The sequence below is a fragment of the Martes martes genome (genome assembly GCF_963455335.1).
Source record: "Martes martes genome assembly, chromosome: 1".
NCBI lineage: Eukaryota > Metazoa > Chordata > Mammalia > Carnivora > Mustelidae > Martes > Martes martes.
The window spans coordinates 176,447,107-176,464,803 of NC_137888.1; the positions used below are offsets into that span (position 1 = coordinate 176,447,107).

The 17,697-nt window shown below is 37.3% G+C and overlaps 1 protein-coding gene across 1 annotated transcript in view; it reads left to right on the forward strand.

Moving 5' to 3' along the window:
• CNTN3 (contactin 3) overlaps positions 1-17,697 on the forward strand; it is a gene marked incomplete at both ends in the record, with an annotated part of 249,580 nt that overhangs the window by 37,523 nt on the left and 194,360 nt on the right. Inside the window, one exon of the mRNA XM_080825412.1 lies at positions 2,470-2,645. Coding sequence (XP_080681538.1) covers positions 2,470-2,645 — 176 coding nt within the window. The remainder of the gene's footprint in view (positions 1-2,469; positions 2,646-17,697) is intronic.

Below are 17,697 nucleotides of genomic sequence, written 5' to 3' on the forward strand. Positions count from 1 at the left end.
CGGAGAGAGGGGAACCCTCCTACACTGTTGGTGGGAATGCAAACTGGTGCAACCACTCTGGAAAACAGTGTGGAGGTTCCTCAAAAAACTGAAAATAGAGCTACCCTACGACCCAGCAATTGCACTACTGGGTATATATCCTAAAGATACAAACGTGGTGCTCCGAAGGGGCACGTGCACCCGAATGTTTATAGCAGCAATGTCCACAATAGCCAAACTGTGGAAAGCGCCTAGATGTCCATCAACAGATGAATGGATAAAGAAGATGTGGTATATATACACAATGGAATACTATGCAGCCATCAAAAGACATGAAATCTTGCCATTTGCGACGACGTGGATGGAACTAGAGGGTATCATGCTTAGCGAAATAAGTCAATCGGAGAAATATAACTATCATATGATCTCATTGATATGAGGAAGGGGAGATGCAAGGTGGGGGGGGTTTGGGGGGAGGTAGGAAAAGAAAAAATGAAAAGATGGGATTGGGAGGGAGACAAACCATAAAAGACTCAATCTCAAGAAACAGACTGAGGGTTGCGGGGGGGAAGGGGGAGGGGAGAGGGTGGTGGGGAAATGGACATTGGGGAGGGTATGGGCTATGATGAGTGCTGTGAAATGTGTAAACCAGACGATTCACAGACCTGTACCCCTGGGGATAAAAATACATTATATGTTTATCAAAATAAAAAAAAAATAAAAAAAAAAAAGAATAAAAGACAAAAATTTAAAAAAAAAAAATCTTCATCTGTAAAATGAGTATTAGATTACCCAACTTCTCAAAGTTACAAAGAGCAACTAAGATGATTGTTGTTTTTTTGTTTGTTTGTTTTGATTTTTTAAAGGTTTTATTTATTTATTTAACAGAGAGAGAGAGATCACAAGTAGGCAGAGAGGCGGGCAGATAGAGAGAGGGGGAAGCAAACTCCCTGCTGAGCAGAGAGCCCGATGTGGGGCTCAATCCCAGGACCCTGGGGTCAGCCACCCAGGCACCCCAGTGATTGTTGTTTTAATACACAAAACTTTATAGAACTGATAGTGGTTTCTTTTTACTATAAACATTAAGTCTTCTAGGAGGTAAATGGCTCTAATTTATATAGTGGGTGTGTTCTTAAGACTATGGGATATTTCTGAGTTTTTATTTTTTTAATTAATTATTTTAATTATTTTTAAAAGAATTTATTTATTTATTTGACAGAGAGAGACACAGCGAGAGAGGGAACACAAGCAGGGGGAATGGGAGAGGGAGAAGCAGGCTTCCCACCAAGCAGGGAGCCTGATGTGGGATTTGATACCAGGACCCTGGGATCATGACCCAAGGTGAAGGCAGACGCTTAACAACTGAGCCACCCAGGCATCTCTATTTCTGAGTTTTTAAAGGTGAAGTCTACTTTGATGTGTCAAGTATGCTCACTGTTTAAAAACTGTTTTTTCTGGAGATACCTTGGTGACTCAGTCAGTTAAGTCTCTAGCTTTGGATCCAGTCATGATCTCAGGGTCATGAGATCGAGCCCCATGTCAGGTTCCACACTCAGCAGGGAGTCCGCTTGAGATTCTCTCTCTCCCTCTCGCTCTGCCCCTCCCCCTACTCTTTCTCTCTCCTTCTCTCTCAAATAAATAAATCTTTTTCTTTTTTTCTTTTCAGTGTAACAGTATTCATTGTTTTTGCACCACACTCAGTGCTCCATTCAGTCTGTGCCTTCTGCAATACCCACCACCTGGTTCCCCCAACCTCCCACCCCCCTGCCCCTTCGAAACCCTCAGGTTGTTTTTAAAAAGAACCCTAGTTTTTCTGTTTAAAAACTCTTGTTCAAAAACCAGCATCTTTTCTTTTTCCTTTTTTCTTCAGGCTTCCCATTGATAAATATGGCTCTGGGGTTAATGCCTTTACTGTGTGAGACCCCCCAGGTGGCATTTAGGGTTTTTTATGGTGGTGTACCATTTAGTAAATAGCATTGTGATGGCTGAGAAGAGTGTAGAGTGCCTCAGGGATGGGTATTTACCCAGACAAATTGAAATGGATAGTTGAGCACTTATCCAATTAATTTATTAAATGTGCTCAGTCAGTCTGAATAAATCAAAGAAGTGTGCTCTTTCCCCCCTTCATCGGCAGCATGAGATTGGCCTGAAGTACATGAGGTAATTACCTCCACTTTCTACTTCATCTCTGCCTATACAGACCTAGCCTCATTTTTCCCCTAGTGAACAAATTATTCTCCCCTCTTCAGAAAATCGTGAAAAATCCTTAAATTTTAGCTGTTATTCTGTTGTGCTTTCACCATGTTTGAATCTTTTGTTTCTGATAAATGGGCCATGTTTGAGCTTCAGACATGTCACAATGGAATAATATATTTATTGCCTTTTATTTGTAAGGGAGGTGATGTTTAAAGTGGACTTTATAATATAGAGTTTTTTTTTTTTAATTTAAATATACTAAGAGGGGAAAAAACCTTGACATTTGTTTTACAGATGGCAGCTGAATGGAAGTGATATTAATCTGAGTATGGAATACCGTTATAAGTTGAACGGAGGAAATCTTGTGGTTATTAACCCCAACAGAAATTGGGATACAGGAAGTTACCAGTGTTTCGCAACAAATTCGCTTGGAACGATTGTCAGCAGAGAAGCTAAACTCCAGTTTGCTTGTAAGTTTATGTTCACCATGTCCAGAAAGTCAACATTTAAAAAAGTTCACTGAGTTTGTGTGGTCATTTTGGATTTTAGAAACAGTACGTGTATTTTATTAATTGAATGAATCGGTTGAGGAACAGTTCAATATGATCTTTTGGATCTCTATGTACTTACTGTATGAATCAGAGCTTAAAATGTGTGTGGGTATATTTTCCATTTTACTATTTTTGGAAGGATTCTGTTTAGGATGGGAAAAAGAATCCAGGTAAGAATATGATCATGGAGTAGCTACGCTGTATCTCATATTGAATTTGAACTGGAAAGAAAGTGAAAGAATTGTCAGACATGGTCCTTGCTCTTTGAGAATTTTGAAATTAGAGAACTATATCTGACAAATCTGAAAATATTTAAGGCACAAAAACAATGAAAAAGAAAAGAATGTGACATCTTGTTGACCTCCCATGCAGTTTGGCCCAGCTCACAGTGACCTTAGGAGTAACCCTCACTCCGGCCTGGCTCTGGAAGCCACCTTTGTACCAGTGTTAATTGGACCTGGGTGAACTCCTGGCCCAACCTGAGAAAATCACCTTCTTGCTTCAGGGAATTTAGAATAGGCACCAGAGACCTCATTTAGCTTTTTATATTCCTGAAATATCTTTTGACTACTTTCTACTTTTTGTTTCTTCTTACTAGACTCTCTTCCTTTGTTTTAACTATGTATTTTTTAAGTAATGCATTATCAGGATTATCTTGGTTATGAGGTTTCTCTTAGTTCTTCATACCTCAGTAACTCTGAAATTGGAATGCATGTGTTCTTACAATGGGGTCGTGGTCTCCCTCCACAGCCACAAGCCATTAATGAATTGATGATGTGTCGTTGAATGCGTGGCTTATTCTGTAACTTTCTGTGTTGTAATGACAATGGTTGGCTTTATTTTTGATGTTCTATTCTGCACGCTCTGTTTTTCTTCCTTATTTGCTCTTCCCGTTGTTTTCACTTTGTTTTCCTCTGTGAACAGTGTTTCTGGTTCTCTGATTTAAAACTGGATCTTTCCCGGGTATTTTGAGGGCCAGACGTTAGATTTATATGATGCAAATTTCAGTTGGCCTGTAAGTTTACCAAGGTGTTCTGTATATATGTCTCTAGTAGCCATAATTTTAAATCTAAATTATTTTTTCAGAGTCCCTCCCTTTTAAACAAGTTCAGTTCCTTTTTTTCCCTTACCGTATACTTTGCTGTCTTAATGATTTCTGTGGTCTTTGATTTAGATTCTTATTATGCCATTTTCATACATAGGCCATTTTGATACAGACACACACACACAAGGCATAAATATGTATTAGGTATTATGTGTATATACACGTGTGTATGTATATAGTAAGTGTATATATACTGTTTTTCTCATGAATAATTTTATATGTGCATATTATTTTTAACCAGAATTTTGCCAGAATCAATGAGATAGCAATGTTTTACCTAGTTGCAATGCCAGCCACAAGACCTCTTCCCACTCTTGCATTCTAATTTTTTTTTAATTTCTCAATTTTTAATTATTTAACAGTTAATAAGTTACATTTAAAAATATAACTATGGGGGTGTCTGGGTGGCTCAATGGGTTAAAGTCTCTGCCTTCTGCTCAGATCATGATCCCAGGGTCCTGTGATCGAGCCCCGCATCGGGCTCTCTGCTCAGCAGGGAGCCTGCTTCCCTTCCTCTCTCTCTGCCTGCCCCTCTGCCTACTTGTGATCTCTGTCTGTCAAATAAATAAATAAAAATCTTTAAAAAAATAAATAAAAATAAAAATATAACTATGTTTCATCGTCTTGCGTTTTAAGGAATGTCATTATGTTGACTTAAGTATGAAGACACCTTTTGGTTGGGACAAAGGTTGCATCCCAAACTGCTGAAGAATTCCAATGTGGTGTTCTGTTGCCTTCTGGAATTAGTGTTACTGAACACAAGCCTGCGGTCAGAATCACTTCTATTTCTTAGGAGCTCACCACCAACTCCTTTTTTGTTTGTTTTTTGTCTCACATGTTGGTTGCATCTGAGATCATTTTTTCTTCATCCCTTTAGTTAAAAACATGCATTTTTCCAGCGTACAGCTAGGTTTAGTTCCCTTTAATTTACTTCGCATAGAACGTGAAAAATTAGTTTATCATACTTGAATATTATTTTGTACACAGTTCTGGAGATATTCCATCTTTTTAACTTTTAGTTTTATGTGTGATTTATTTATATTTAAAAAAAAACACTGATACCCTGTATCTTGGCTTTTTTGTCTTATTTCTTGAAATACTCTTTATCTCATGCTGTTCCTTCCTATGAATTTCTGTTCCTGATTCACAGAGGCCACATCCATTTGTTTGTTTTCTTTTGAAGATATAGTCAGTTTTCTGAAATGCTCTTTTGGATCCACAGGCAGTCTTTTTTCCTACTATCATTTGTTTTTTTTTTTTCATTTTTATGCTTAATATTTTCAGTGCACTCTAAAGCAAATTTTATCCAAAGCTTGCCTTTATCAACAGGTGATGTCAGGGGATTACCCTGGCCCTGTTTGCTTTTCTACATGAAGAGGTCAGATTGTCTTCCCAGATCTCTAGGAGAATGTACAATTCCCAGTCTGATTCCCTATTTTAGGAGTCTTTCACCAAATACATTATTCCTTTTATACAGTGATATTTTTCTATTATAGATTCTTGATACTTTATAATATCTGAAGAAGTATAATTAACTTAAAGAATATTTCCCCCCTCAGTCTATCCTTCATAGTGGAGTATGGCTTATTTGGAAATACTTCTAAAATTATACTGTGCCTCTTCTAGTCCTTTCCTACTTCCTAGCCAGTACTTTACAGACAAAGTAGGATAACGTTGTTAAGTCTGGAATTTTATTTTCCCTACTTACAAGCTAATAAGCTGGCCTGCTGCTGTTTCACGGATGCTAGCAGAAGACACGATATTCCTGGGTCAGTGACAAAGAGCTTTATTATTCACTGGTGAAGGAGGGAGCGCGCGTCAGTTGCCCTTGCCCTCAAGTCCAACAGAGATGGTAAGATATGGCTGGGATAGATACCATACCCATAGCTGAGGAACACGGGGCTGAGATCTTACCTTTTTTATAACAAGCAGTGAGCAAGCTGCTCTTCATCTTAGCTAAAGGAAGATACTACCTTATCCCTCTCTGCAGACATTACCTTGTCCTTTAGCTCTCTGCAGACACATCCCTTAGAAATGGGTCTGCATAAGAGTGACTGGACCTTTCAGTCTTTGCACACCCACTAAAAACTTCGAAAAAAGTTCTCCATTGTTTGTTTGGTGCTATTCTTTGGGTTTCCCTACAGTCTTTCTTCATCTACCTCACAAGTTTTACTTGTTCTGATGTTTGGGCATGAGATGGCTTAGCTGTTTGGTGGACAGGGAGATTCTTTCATTAGCTTTGCTTTTGCAGTTGGCAGGGGTGGGGGAAGTTCGTAGGTGTTTGGAGGAAGTTACAAGAACGAATTTTGTGTATCCTAAGCCTACTGCCACATTAGATTGGAAAGGTAAAAAAATGTATTTTTAAATTCGTATAGCTGAGATACAGGTTTCTGGTAAAGAAGCCAAAGATAGTGGGAAAAGAGGTGGGGATATTTAATCTATCAGAGATTTCAAATCACCAGTTATAAGAGAGCACTGCTTTAACTTGGCAGGCTTGAAGGGATGTGATAGATTAACCAAAGAACGAATTAGGATCAAGACTCTGGTATTGGTAAGATGCTCATGACTTCAGGACTCATGCTCATGACTTCATGAATTCTGACTGTCTTTGCTGCAGGCAAATGGATGGTAACATGTGGACACTGAAAAATGTCTTACTTGTTTACTATATGTCCCCCTCTTGATTACATTTGCATGCTTAGTAATACTTTTTTGTTTCTGTTCTTCATGGAGAAAATATTTAAATTGTGCTTCATGGGTAAATGAGTCATTGAAAGTATAGTCAATGCACCACTTGTAAAGCTGGTGAAAAGGGAAGGAAATTTTATCTTGATTCAAGTTGCTTGAAAATAGTGTTTGTAATAAAATCAAAGTGAAAAGGCCATTTATAATTTAAGAAGTCTGCTTTTTGTAGTTATTCTCAACCTCTTACAGTAGATTATTTGTGGAACAGTTAGGAAATCTGTTGAAGGGAGAAATATGTAAAGTGATGCAGTGATTGAGTTACAGGCTTTCTCAATTATTTGCTATTATTTATATATATTTAATATATAAAAATATATTAATATATATCATATATTATATATAAATATATATACAATTTATAATATATACTGTAATATATAAATATAATAATATATATTATTTATATATATTATTATATATATATTTGCTACATTATATAATTTTTGATTCTTGCTTAATATATTTGAAAATTCTTAATTCCAATCACAGCAGATTAGGATAGTACCTCCAAATTCCCAAATATCTTTGCTTTATTAATAACTAGTTTTATTTGTCTTATTCCTGAATTTCTTTTAATTCTTTATTAAAATGTTTTTATTTTGGCCATTTTTTGGTGCAGTATATTTTTAATAATGAATTATATTATTGGACAAGTGGCATGAAGAAATTGCAAAGAATGTCTGTGTAGCCACCACCTAAGATTTAAAGCATTTTTTAAAAGATTTTATTCACTTATTTGAGAGAGAGAGAGAAAGCACAAGAGGGGAGAGTGTCAGAGGGAGAAGCAGACTCCCTGCTGAGCAGGGAGCCGGATGCAGGACTTGATCCTGGGACTCTGGGATCATGACCTGAGCCAAAGACAATTGCTTAACCAACTGAGCCACCTAGGTGCCCTAGATTTAAACCATTTGAAGTCCATTTAAATCTACCTGCTAACTCATCCTCCTGACATTTTCTTCACTTGTTTCCCCTCAAATAGTATTCACTATTCCGAATTAAATATGATTTTTTTTTTATTCCTTGAATACACATGTGTTTTTCTAAATAGCATGTTAAATTATTTTACCTTTTTAATCTTTTGAGCTTCTATACAATGGCATCATACAGTATGCATGCATCTACATTTTTGTCCCCTCAACATTATGGTTGTATCTGTTGGTCTATATCCTTGCTAATGCTGGTTATTGTTCTTTTTTTTTTTTTTTAATTTGTGCAAATCTAATGAATATAAAATTGTATTTCACTGTGGTTTAATTTGTATTTCTATGATTACAATGATGTTAAGTTCCTTTTCTATGTGACCATTTATGTTTCTGTGATCTAGATTTTCTTTCTTTCTTTCTTCCTTTTTGGCAGGAATTCTTTGTACACTTTCAGTTAATCATCTTTTTAGTGGCTAGTTTTGTTTTTCTTTTTTTCCGTTGATGCTGTCAAATGATGAACAAATGTTCTTAATTTTGAATTAAAGTATCAATCTTTTTCTTTATAGCTTATGTTCTCTTATGAGCTGTTTGAAAATTTTTCTCTTTTATCCCGAAGTGCTAAAGACATTCTCCTTAAATGTATTTATGAAAGTTTAATGTTTTGCTCTTTATATTTAAGTCTTTAATTATCTGGAATTGATTTTGTATATCCTGTGAGAGAGAAGTAGTCATTTATTTTATTCTAATATGAGAAGTCAACTTAGCAGTCCAGTTGATTGAAGAGTCCATTCTTAACCACCCAGAATGCAATGTATGATCATTGTCTTTGATTTCTTTGGATGTTTTTGGAGAATTAGCTGCAAATAATGAGGGTCTTTGTTTCCTTATCAGCACTTGCATCTTTTGTGTCTTTTTATATGACTGCATTTTCTCTAGCCTAAGACAGTGTTAAATACATTGATGGTAAGATAATCCTATTTTGTTTCTGATTTTAAAGAAAATGAATTAAAGGTAACATTTCACCATTGTGTATGATGTGTCCTTTAGATTTTGTCCTTTAGATTTTGATGTGTCCTTTAGATTTTTGCCTTACAACTTAAGGCAGATCTTCCCAGGTTGGGTTTTATCATGAATGTTTTATTTTTTATCAACTTAAGGCAGATCTTCCCAGGTTGGGTTTTATCATGAATGTTTTATTTTTTTAAGTGCTTTTTCTAATTTTACTGGAAAATTCATGCTGTTTTTCTTCTTTAAACTGTTAATGTAGTAAGCATTTTTTAATATTAACCAATCTTTTATCCCTGGGTTAGTTTCCTCTTGGCTTTTATGTAAGATTTTTAAATAAATGGGTGGTACGTGTTTGCCAATATTTTTTTTTTGCATTTTTGCATATATATTCATATATGAGATTTTCTTTCTATATTCTCTTATACTGTCCTTTCTTTGGCTTTAGTATCAAAATTATTTCACCTCTAAAAATGACCTGGAGAAAAATCTGAGAAATATTGGAATTATCTGTTGCTTGACGAAGAAGTATAACTTACAAATAAAACCATCTGGGCTTGGAGTTTTCACTGAAGAAATATTTTAACTATTGAATGAATCTTTTGAATAGTTATAGTAGTCATATCGTCTTTTTCTTTATGCAAAGTTGTGGTTTTTCTAGGAATTTCATCCATTTTTTTTATGTTTTCTAATGTATTGGCAAGAAGTGGTATCAAAACATTTCCTTTTATTATCATTCTTATCTCTGCTTTATCTATATGTACTTCCCTGTTTCATTCTTTTTAAGTATTATTTCAGTACTCTTTTTAATCAAACTTGGCAGAATTTGGCATTATTTTTCACTTTTCAATCTTTGCATTTCATTTGCTTTTTCCCACTTCTTAGATTTAATTTTTCTTTTTTTAATCACTTAAGTTATATGATTACTTTCCTACCATTTTAATGTTCTGCTACAAATATATGTGGCTTTAAATTGTCCTGAAATCATAGTTTTAGCTGTCAACCAGGGCTTTGATATTTAGCACATTTATTGTGGTTAAGTTCTACAAATGATATAATTTTGTTATGATTTTCCTCTTGGATCCATGAGTTATCAAATATATTTTTGAATTTTCAAACATAATGGAGTTTTCCCAGTCATATTTTGTTACTGATTTTCACTTTTTTAAAGATTTTGTTTATTTGAGAGAGAGAGCACATGCGCACCAGAGAGGCATAAGTGGGGGTGGAGGGAGGGATGTGCAGAGGGATAAAGAGGCTCCCCAGTGAGCTGAGAGCCCAACATGGGATTGGATTCCAGGACTCTGGGATCATGACCTGAGCCTAAGGCAGACGCTTAACCAACTGAGCCACCCAGGCATTCCTTGTTACTGATTTCTAACCTTAGTGCCCCATGGATCAGAGCAGTGTTCTCTCTATGTTAATTGGGTTAAACTTGTTAGTTGTGTTGCTGAAAATGTATATCTCATTACTGATGCTTTATCTAATCAGTCAGTTTCATACAATTATAATTTCTGTTTATCCTAGTATTTTTGTATTTTTTTAAGGTTTTACTTATTTATTTGACAGACAGAGATCACAAGTAGGCAGAGAAGCAGGCAGAGAGAGAGGAAGGGAAGCAGGCTCCCTGCTGAGCAGAGCTCTGATGATGATGAGATGATGCGGGACTTGATCCCAGGACCCTGGGATCATGACCTGAGCAGAAGGCAGAGGCTTTAACCCACTGAGCCACCCAGGTGCCCCAGTATTTTTGTATTTTTGCCTTATGTTTTTAGTGAATTATTGATGTATAAAAATTTATAATAGGAATATTTTTGGTCAACATGAGGTGACCAACTATCCCTAATAAATTGTTTGCCTTAGAATTTAGGTGTTAATATATTGATATTGCTCTATTAATATATTCTGAATTTTTTTGTTTGTTTGTTTTCTTCTCTTTGTTTGGACTGATTACAAATTTCTTCTCCCCTCAGTAACATTGAAAGTTATACACCTTATTTATTTTCTTCTAGTAATTGCCCTAGAGATTTCAGTATGCATGCTTAACAAAGTCTATAGTTAACCAATATCTCCAACATTAGAGGACTTTGCAGTATTTTAAAACTATATAGCTTTTCTCCAGAATACTGTTCTTTTGTTATCAACTATTTTTGTTGAAATTTTTAATGCCCTGAATTAGACATTACTGGTCCTATTCCTTTTATTTTCTAGTTTTTCTTTTATATCAGAAATAAATAATGTAAGCATGTACAAACTTCTACACAGTTTTTTTTGTTTGCTTTTTTATATTTGTTTCTGCTTGTTTGTTTGTTGAAGGAAAACCTCGGGTTTCTGTCCATATCCTGTTTATTTCTCCTTTCCCAAAGAAAATGACTTTCAACTCTTTGGCTCTTGTGATATTTTTATTTTTTATTTTATTTATTTTTAAATAAGTAACTTGCTTATATTGCTACTTCTTGATTTTTTTTTTTAGTTTAAGCATTGCTTGACTATCAAATCTGATACCTGATGCTCTAACAAGAGTCTCACGCCACCACCTTGCCACCACCGTGATGTGAGGTAGTCTTTTTATGAGGTTTATGAAACACAACATTTTAAAAGTCTTACAAAAGCACAAAATTAAAATAGGGAAATCCACACTTTATTCTACTTACTGTACTCTGACTAGATTGAGTTTAGATGAGCACAGGCCAGTCAGTTTTAGAGCCACCCCTCATCCAAATCTCCACAACAAATAAACATTTCACTGCCTTTGTTTGAAACTGAGGGGCTGGGAAGAAGCTAATCACCAATTGATTAATATTTGAATATGCATTAACTTAGGGCATAGGATTTTATGGGATCAAAATTTAAAATAGGTCAGTATTCAGTGCTTCTGTGGTGATGAGTTTGTAAGTGATAATTCAGAGTTGAGTTTTGTAGCAAAGTGTAATACTAATTTTTTTTTCTTTTGTGCATAATTTTTCTTGTCCCACAAATTAGTAATTTTTAAAATTTCTTTATTTTCTGTGGTTTTATTTATTTTTTAATTAATTTATTTATTTTGATAAACATATAATGTATTTTTATCCCCAGGGGTACAGGTCTGTGAATCGCCAGGTTTACACCTTTCACAACACTCATCATAGCCCATACCCTCCCCAATGTCCATATCTCCACCACCCTCTCCCGTCCCCCCAACCCCCAGCAACCCTCAGTCTGTTTTTTGAGATTGAGTCTTTTATGGTTTGTCTCCCTCCCAATCCCATCTTCTTTCATTTTTTCTTTTCCTACCTCCCCCCATTTCTGTGGTTTTATACTAGCTCATCCAAAATTTTGGCTAGTTTTCTCAGTGTCCGCTCAGATATCGAGATGCATCAAATATTCTCTTAGTTTTATCTTCTTGAAATCTTTCTGGAGGTATTTTCTTTGAACACTTGTACTGAGTTTTTAATACACTGTCTAAAGTTTGCAAATTAAAAGACTTTTTGTACTCTAAATTTCCTCTTTGTATCTTTTCCTAACTTAATGGCTATCATACCTTTTCATATACATACAAAGTTTGGAGCGATGGTTTTCTTCCTTTATATTTTCTTCCCCTGTATAAAGTGTTTTTCCCAAATAGCTTCGTTTCTATTTTATGTTGGTTGGTTTCTATCTTTCAAATAAGAATTTTTTTTTTTTTGCATACATCTGGTAATTTTTGGTTGTTTGCACAGACTTAAAGTATAAGGAACTCACACCCTAATTGAAATCTCCATTTTCATGGCGGACCTTGTTATTCTGAGGTTAACGATACAATGGCTCATTGCATTAGGAACCCCTTACAGTCAGGGCTTCTGGTTCTTCCCTTTTGGGTAAGTCAGGTGCCCCAGAGGTAAGAAGGATCCAGTCTTCCCCCTGGATGGTATTCTGGGAGCCTGGTGGGAGAAGAGGCCTAGGGGATTGCAGTGTCCAGGGTGCATATATTTATTTAATCCACCTGTTTCCTCACAATGTATGTCAAGATTCTGCCAAGTAGTCTAGTTAAGATATCTGGTTTTACCCCTTTAGACAATAAGCCTCTTCTCCCCTGGTGTGGAATAGCACACCGTTGGTTGTAGGGGGCAGACAGGGGATCTGGGTATCTGCTGCTTAAAATTCTTACTTTACCACCTCCTCCTCCACTTCATTTCTTTTTCCAGATGAGCCTGCTACCCCCATTCCGAAGCATTCGGAGGATTCTGCCCACAAACGGACTCATTTCTAGTCTCCTCTCCACCATGCACCCCAAACGTCCTCTTTTTCCATGATGCAAAACTGGTTAAACATCGCTTCTGTTTTCTGGCTTCTGGGATTGTGTTGCATGTTGCTATTCTGTTTTCCTGTCTTTTTGAGTTTGGGCCTTCCAGAAAATACCTTTATACCCTGTAAGTCCTGGTTTGGGGAGTATCTTAGAGGAAGAGAGAAATGAGATCTGTATGTGTTTTCTCTAGAAGCCTTATTGTTATTTCACACAATCAAGTGTTTTTGCAGATGTACTCACATGTTCACTACGTCCTTTGTGTACCCTCTTCCTTCCTTTTTTTTTTTAATAAAGATTTTATTTATTTACTTAGAGGGAGAGAGAGAGAGAGAGCGCAAGCACGAGAGGAGAGAGGATCAGAGGGAGAAGCAGACTCCTCGATGAGCAGGGAGCCCGATGCGGGCCTTGATCCCAGAACTCCAGGATCATGACCCAAGCTAAAGGCAGTCACTTAAGCAACTGAGACACCCAGGCACCCCTATGCACCCTCTTTCCTGTATCTTGGCTCATTTTTCTTCTTTGAGATCTCTATCTTTTAGAAATCTATTTAGTATGTTTCTCTTGGTGGTCAGAACTCTTTTGTCTTCTCTTTTCCCATTGGCCTGAAAGTGTGTCTATTTGCCCTTTGCTCTTCAAAAAATAATTTCACTGCAAAATGCACTGCTGCAGAGACTGGAGCCAGACTGTGGGGCTACGAATCCTACCTCCACCACTTACCAGCTGTGTGACATTGGACAAATCCTGAACTCATTTGTGTTTCTGGTTCTTCATCTGTAGAGCAAAGATGAGCAGTGGAACTTACTTCATCAGGTGTGAGGTTTACATGAGCTCTAGTATGTCAAGCACCTGGAGCAGTGCCCAGCAGGAAATGCATACTACACGGGGATCAACTGTTGCCATTTTTATACAGTTCTAGGGTATGATTCCTGAATCTTGGGAGGCATGTCTTAATGGCAACTGGAAGTTTTTCAGCAGGTATCTTCCAGATTTGTTTATCCCTAGATTTGTAGAGCAACTCTACTCCTTCTGGTTTCCTTTTGAATATATTTCGAAATTTCTCATTCTCTCCTGCATACATGTTGACTGGCCTGTCATGTTTTCTCTCTCCACATCTCTTTGTGGTGCTCAGAGTTACTTAGTTCTAGCCTGCAAATCCCCTAATTAATCTCTGCCTAATTTTCTATTAAATTATCCTTTGGGTTTTTAATTCTAGTGATTGTATTTTCCCTGTCTAGACATTCTCTCTGGTTCTTTTTTCTGTGTTCCTGTTCTTTATTCAGAGCATCTTGTTTTTCCTGATGGTTTGATAAGCAACCCCATTTTTTCTTTATTATCTTACTTGTTTAAAGTCTTAAGTATTTAGGTATTCTTTTATAATGTTGTTTTAGCTCAGGATATTGCCAGTGTTAACCTGTGATTTGTTGGTCTGTTGGGAATATAAGAAATATTCTCTCATCTATTTTTTGAAGTGAATATGGTCTTTTTTTTTTTTTTTTAATTATTTATTTATTTATTTGAGAGAGCGAGTGCACCACCAGGTGGGTGGGCGAATTGCAGCAGGAGAGAGAGAAGCAAGCTTCCCTCTGAGCAGGGAGCCCCACACAGGACTCCAGCCAAGGACCTTGGGATCATGACCTGAGCTGGAGGCACCTGCTTGACCCATTGAGTCACCTAGATGTTCCACGAGGTGAATATGGTCTTTAGCAGAATTTCTACTTACCCAGGCCAGCATGAGACTCTCCTTAGCCTTGGTTTAAGGAGCTTTTATTGGTTTTGCCAGGAACCTCAAGGATATAACCAACCTGGGAACAATTTTATTTTAATATATTGGTTCTATGTAGCTCAACACAAACAGTCAATTTTCAGTATTTATGGTAGTTCTGTTCTATAAAGTCACTGTTAACACTGAATTAACGTATATTGAACCACAGCTCCTCAGGGAAATACAGGGTTAGGTTCCTGGTCATAACATTATCATCAGCCAATCAATACATAACCTTGTTTTATGTATGTTTCTGTTTAAAGGAATCTTATGTAATGTACATTGTTGATTTATTAACATTAAGCTCATGGTCAAGAACTCTATTACTCATGCTTGAACAAAGCTTTTCTAACAAACCAGTTTTTTCCATAAGGCAAGCACTGTTTCCTTACGCATGAGAACACGAGATAGATTTCAGCACTATGCTTGGGGTCCATTTGAAGCAGGGAGGTCAACAAAAGGCACACGAATGCAAAAACCGTGGCACTAAACATACAGGGAAAAAGGATGCTTGTTTGCAGTAGGAGAGCTGAAACAAGGAGGCAGAACATTGCTTGTTCAACCTTGGCTGGGAATGTGCACACCTTGTGACTCAAATTTTTCACCACTTCAAGCATGTCTTCAAATGATGGCAAAAGTGCCGCAAATACTGATTTGGGGTTTACAAATAAATCTTAAGGAGTCGATCAGTTTACAAATATGAAACTGACAGATGATGAGGGCCGAATATATGTTAACCTCATATGAAATCTCACACTGTGTGAGGTGTAGGTCCCACGTCCTGAATTCTTCGTTGAAGTATCTGTGCCCTTCAGACCCCTCACTCCCGCCATGGCCTCACCCACAGAGAGAGAGAAGGACAAGCGAACTATCTAGTCCTTTCCCTGCACCCACCAAGGGTTTATCCCTGTGTGCAGCCCTGCAGGTGTGCAGCTGTAAGCAAAAGGGCTTATTTCCAAATGGCCGCTTCCTAGGCCCCAAACCTTATTTCCTCTTTCCACCTGGGCAGTTCAACCTCAGCTCCCAGATTGCCAAGCCTAATGCTCTCATTGCCCACGTCTTCATTCCACTGTCCTGGCAACCCCAGCATAAGCTCCAGAATGAATTACTCTGCTTTCAGCTTCATTTTTGGCCCTGCTCTGCATTTGATTTCATTTTGGCTGTATTTTCGCCAACACTGCTAGGCAATTGGTAGAACTAGATGTCTCTCCCATTTCTTATGCTTTTTAATATTTCTATTCAGTTTGGTTATTTAGGAAGGTAACTAAATGAGTGAACAAGCTTGGTGTAAGCAACAAGGGGCAGTAAGGTCTAGAATGGACCAGAGATGATGGCATGCTTTTTCGAAAGGGGGTACTGACTGCTCATTTCCCCAGCTTTTGTCATTTATTTACTCCTGAATTCATACTTCCAGCTTTGACCTCTCCTCCAAACTTGTGGCTCAAATAACCACCTGCCAGTTCTACTCTGGATATCAGTTGACATCTCACAGTTACATTTCCAAACCATAATCTTGATTTTCCTGGTAACCTTGCTCCTCCCCAGTGTTCACCATTTTGATAAAAACACATTTATTTTCTGGTTGCACTGATGTGGCTGTTACCTAGGTGTATTGGTGAGACAGGGTGAGTTTAGGGTTTTCCTTCCCCGCCATTGTAGTGAGCATTGAATAATGTTTAGAATTGTTGAATAGCTATATTGTATACCTGAAACTAATATGACTATGTTAATTATGCTTGAATTTAAAAAATAGTAATTCATTTGATGCCCCCCCCCAAAAGACATGTTTGTTGCATTGTTCAGGCCCCAAAGCTGAGTCATCCTTGAGCTCTTTTTCCATTTCTGACATTCCACATCTGTTCATCAATCCAGTCTATTAGTTTTCCTTCAAAGTATACCCAGAAGTTGACCACTCCTCCTTCCCTGCACTGCTACCATTCCAATGTGAGTCTTGTCTGCCTCCCACCTTGCATACTGCATTAGCCTTACCACATTGCCTTCTACTTCCTATCTCTTCCTCCTGCCACCCACCCATTCCCACCTCAATCCCTCCCACTGCCCACAATGTTCTTTTTTCCACCCAAGAAGCAGAGTGATTCCACACTTGTCAATCACTCTCTTCTGCTCAAACCTCCAGAGGGTTTCCATTAGAATAAATCTCACCGATTACCTTGGCTCCCAAAGCCCTATCCTGCTTCCCATATGTAATTCCCTACCACTTCTTATTGTGTCCTTGAATCCAGCCCCACTAACCTTGTCCTTCCCTACCCTACTATGCGAAGAACGTCCTCACCTCAGGGCTTCTGTCAGATCTGTACAGCTTGCTCCCTTGCTCGCTTCATCCAGGTCACTGTTTTAATGTGAATTCCTAAAAAGTCAAGGGAGAAGCAAATCCTTTCAGTCCTCTGAATGTTCACCGTCTCCTTGATCCTTATATGACATTAAAATCTTTTTATTTTTATCTCCCTTACTATATTGAAAGACTGTGTTTTTCTCTGTTCTATCTAGAGCCTGACAGAGTGCCCAGAATTTACTAGATACTCACCCAGTATTTGTTTAATGAGTGAAAAAACAGATGAGAAAATGCGAGAACACTGTTAGCAAAGCTAATCACTTTTCAAGATAAACTAGAATCCATCATTCTTTACATGAAATGTCCTGACTTTAAATGTGAGAGACTAAACGTAATTTTTTAATGAAAACACTGCATGGGCCAATTCTGTCTGCATCAAACAAAACAAGTCTAAAGGCCAGATATAGCTCTGGTGTCACCAGTTAGTGACCTCTAACCTAGATGCTCAGGGCAGATACCCTGAAATTCAAAGGATTGCACTGGATTGTAAATGTTCCTACCTCAGTCTCTTAAAAAGAAACGAGAGTATGTCTCCTGAGCCCAGCATTCCTTTTTTCCTTTACTTTTTCTTCTTACACCGCTGTCATCCCATTTTTCTGTAAAATGGGAAATTGGCCATATTGGCCCTACACAGGATTACTCCTTCCTCTATCAGCAGAAGAGGTAGCACATTTTTCACTTTTCTTAGATTATAATATTTAAAAGCACATTGAGGCTTGGGAAAATAAATTTAAAGAAAGATTAAACAAATGTAGAAAATTTTTAAGGATGAAACTCAGAGTTGCTGGCTGTATCTGAAAAGAAAAATCACTAA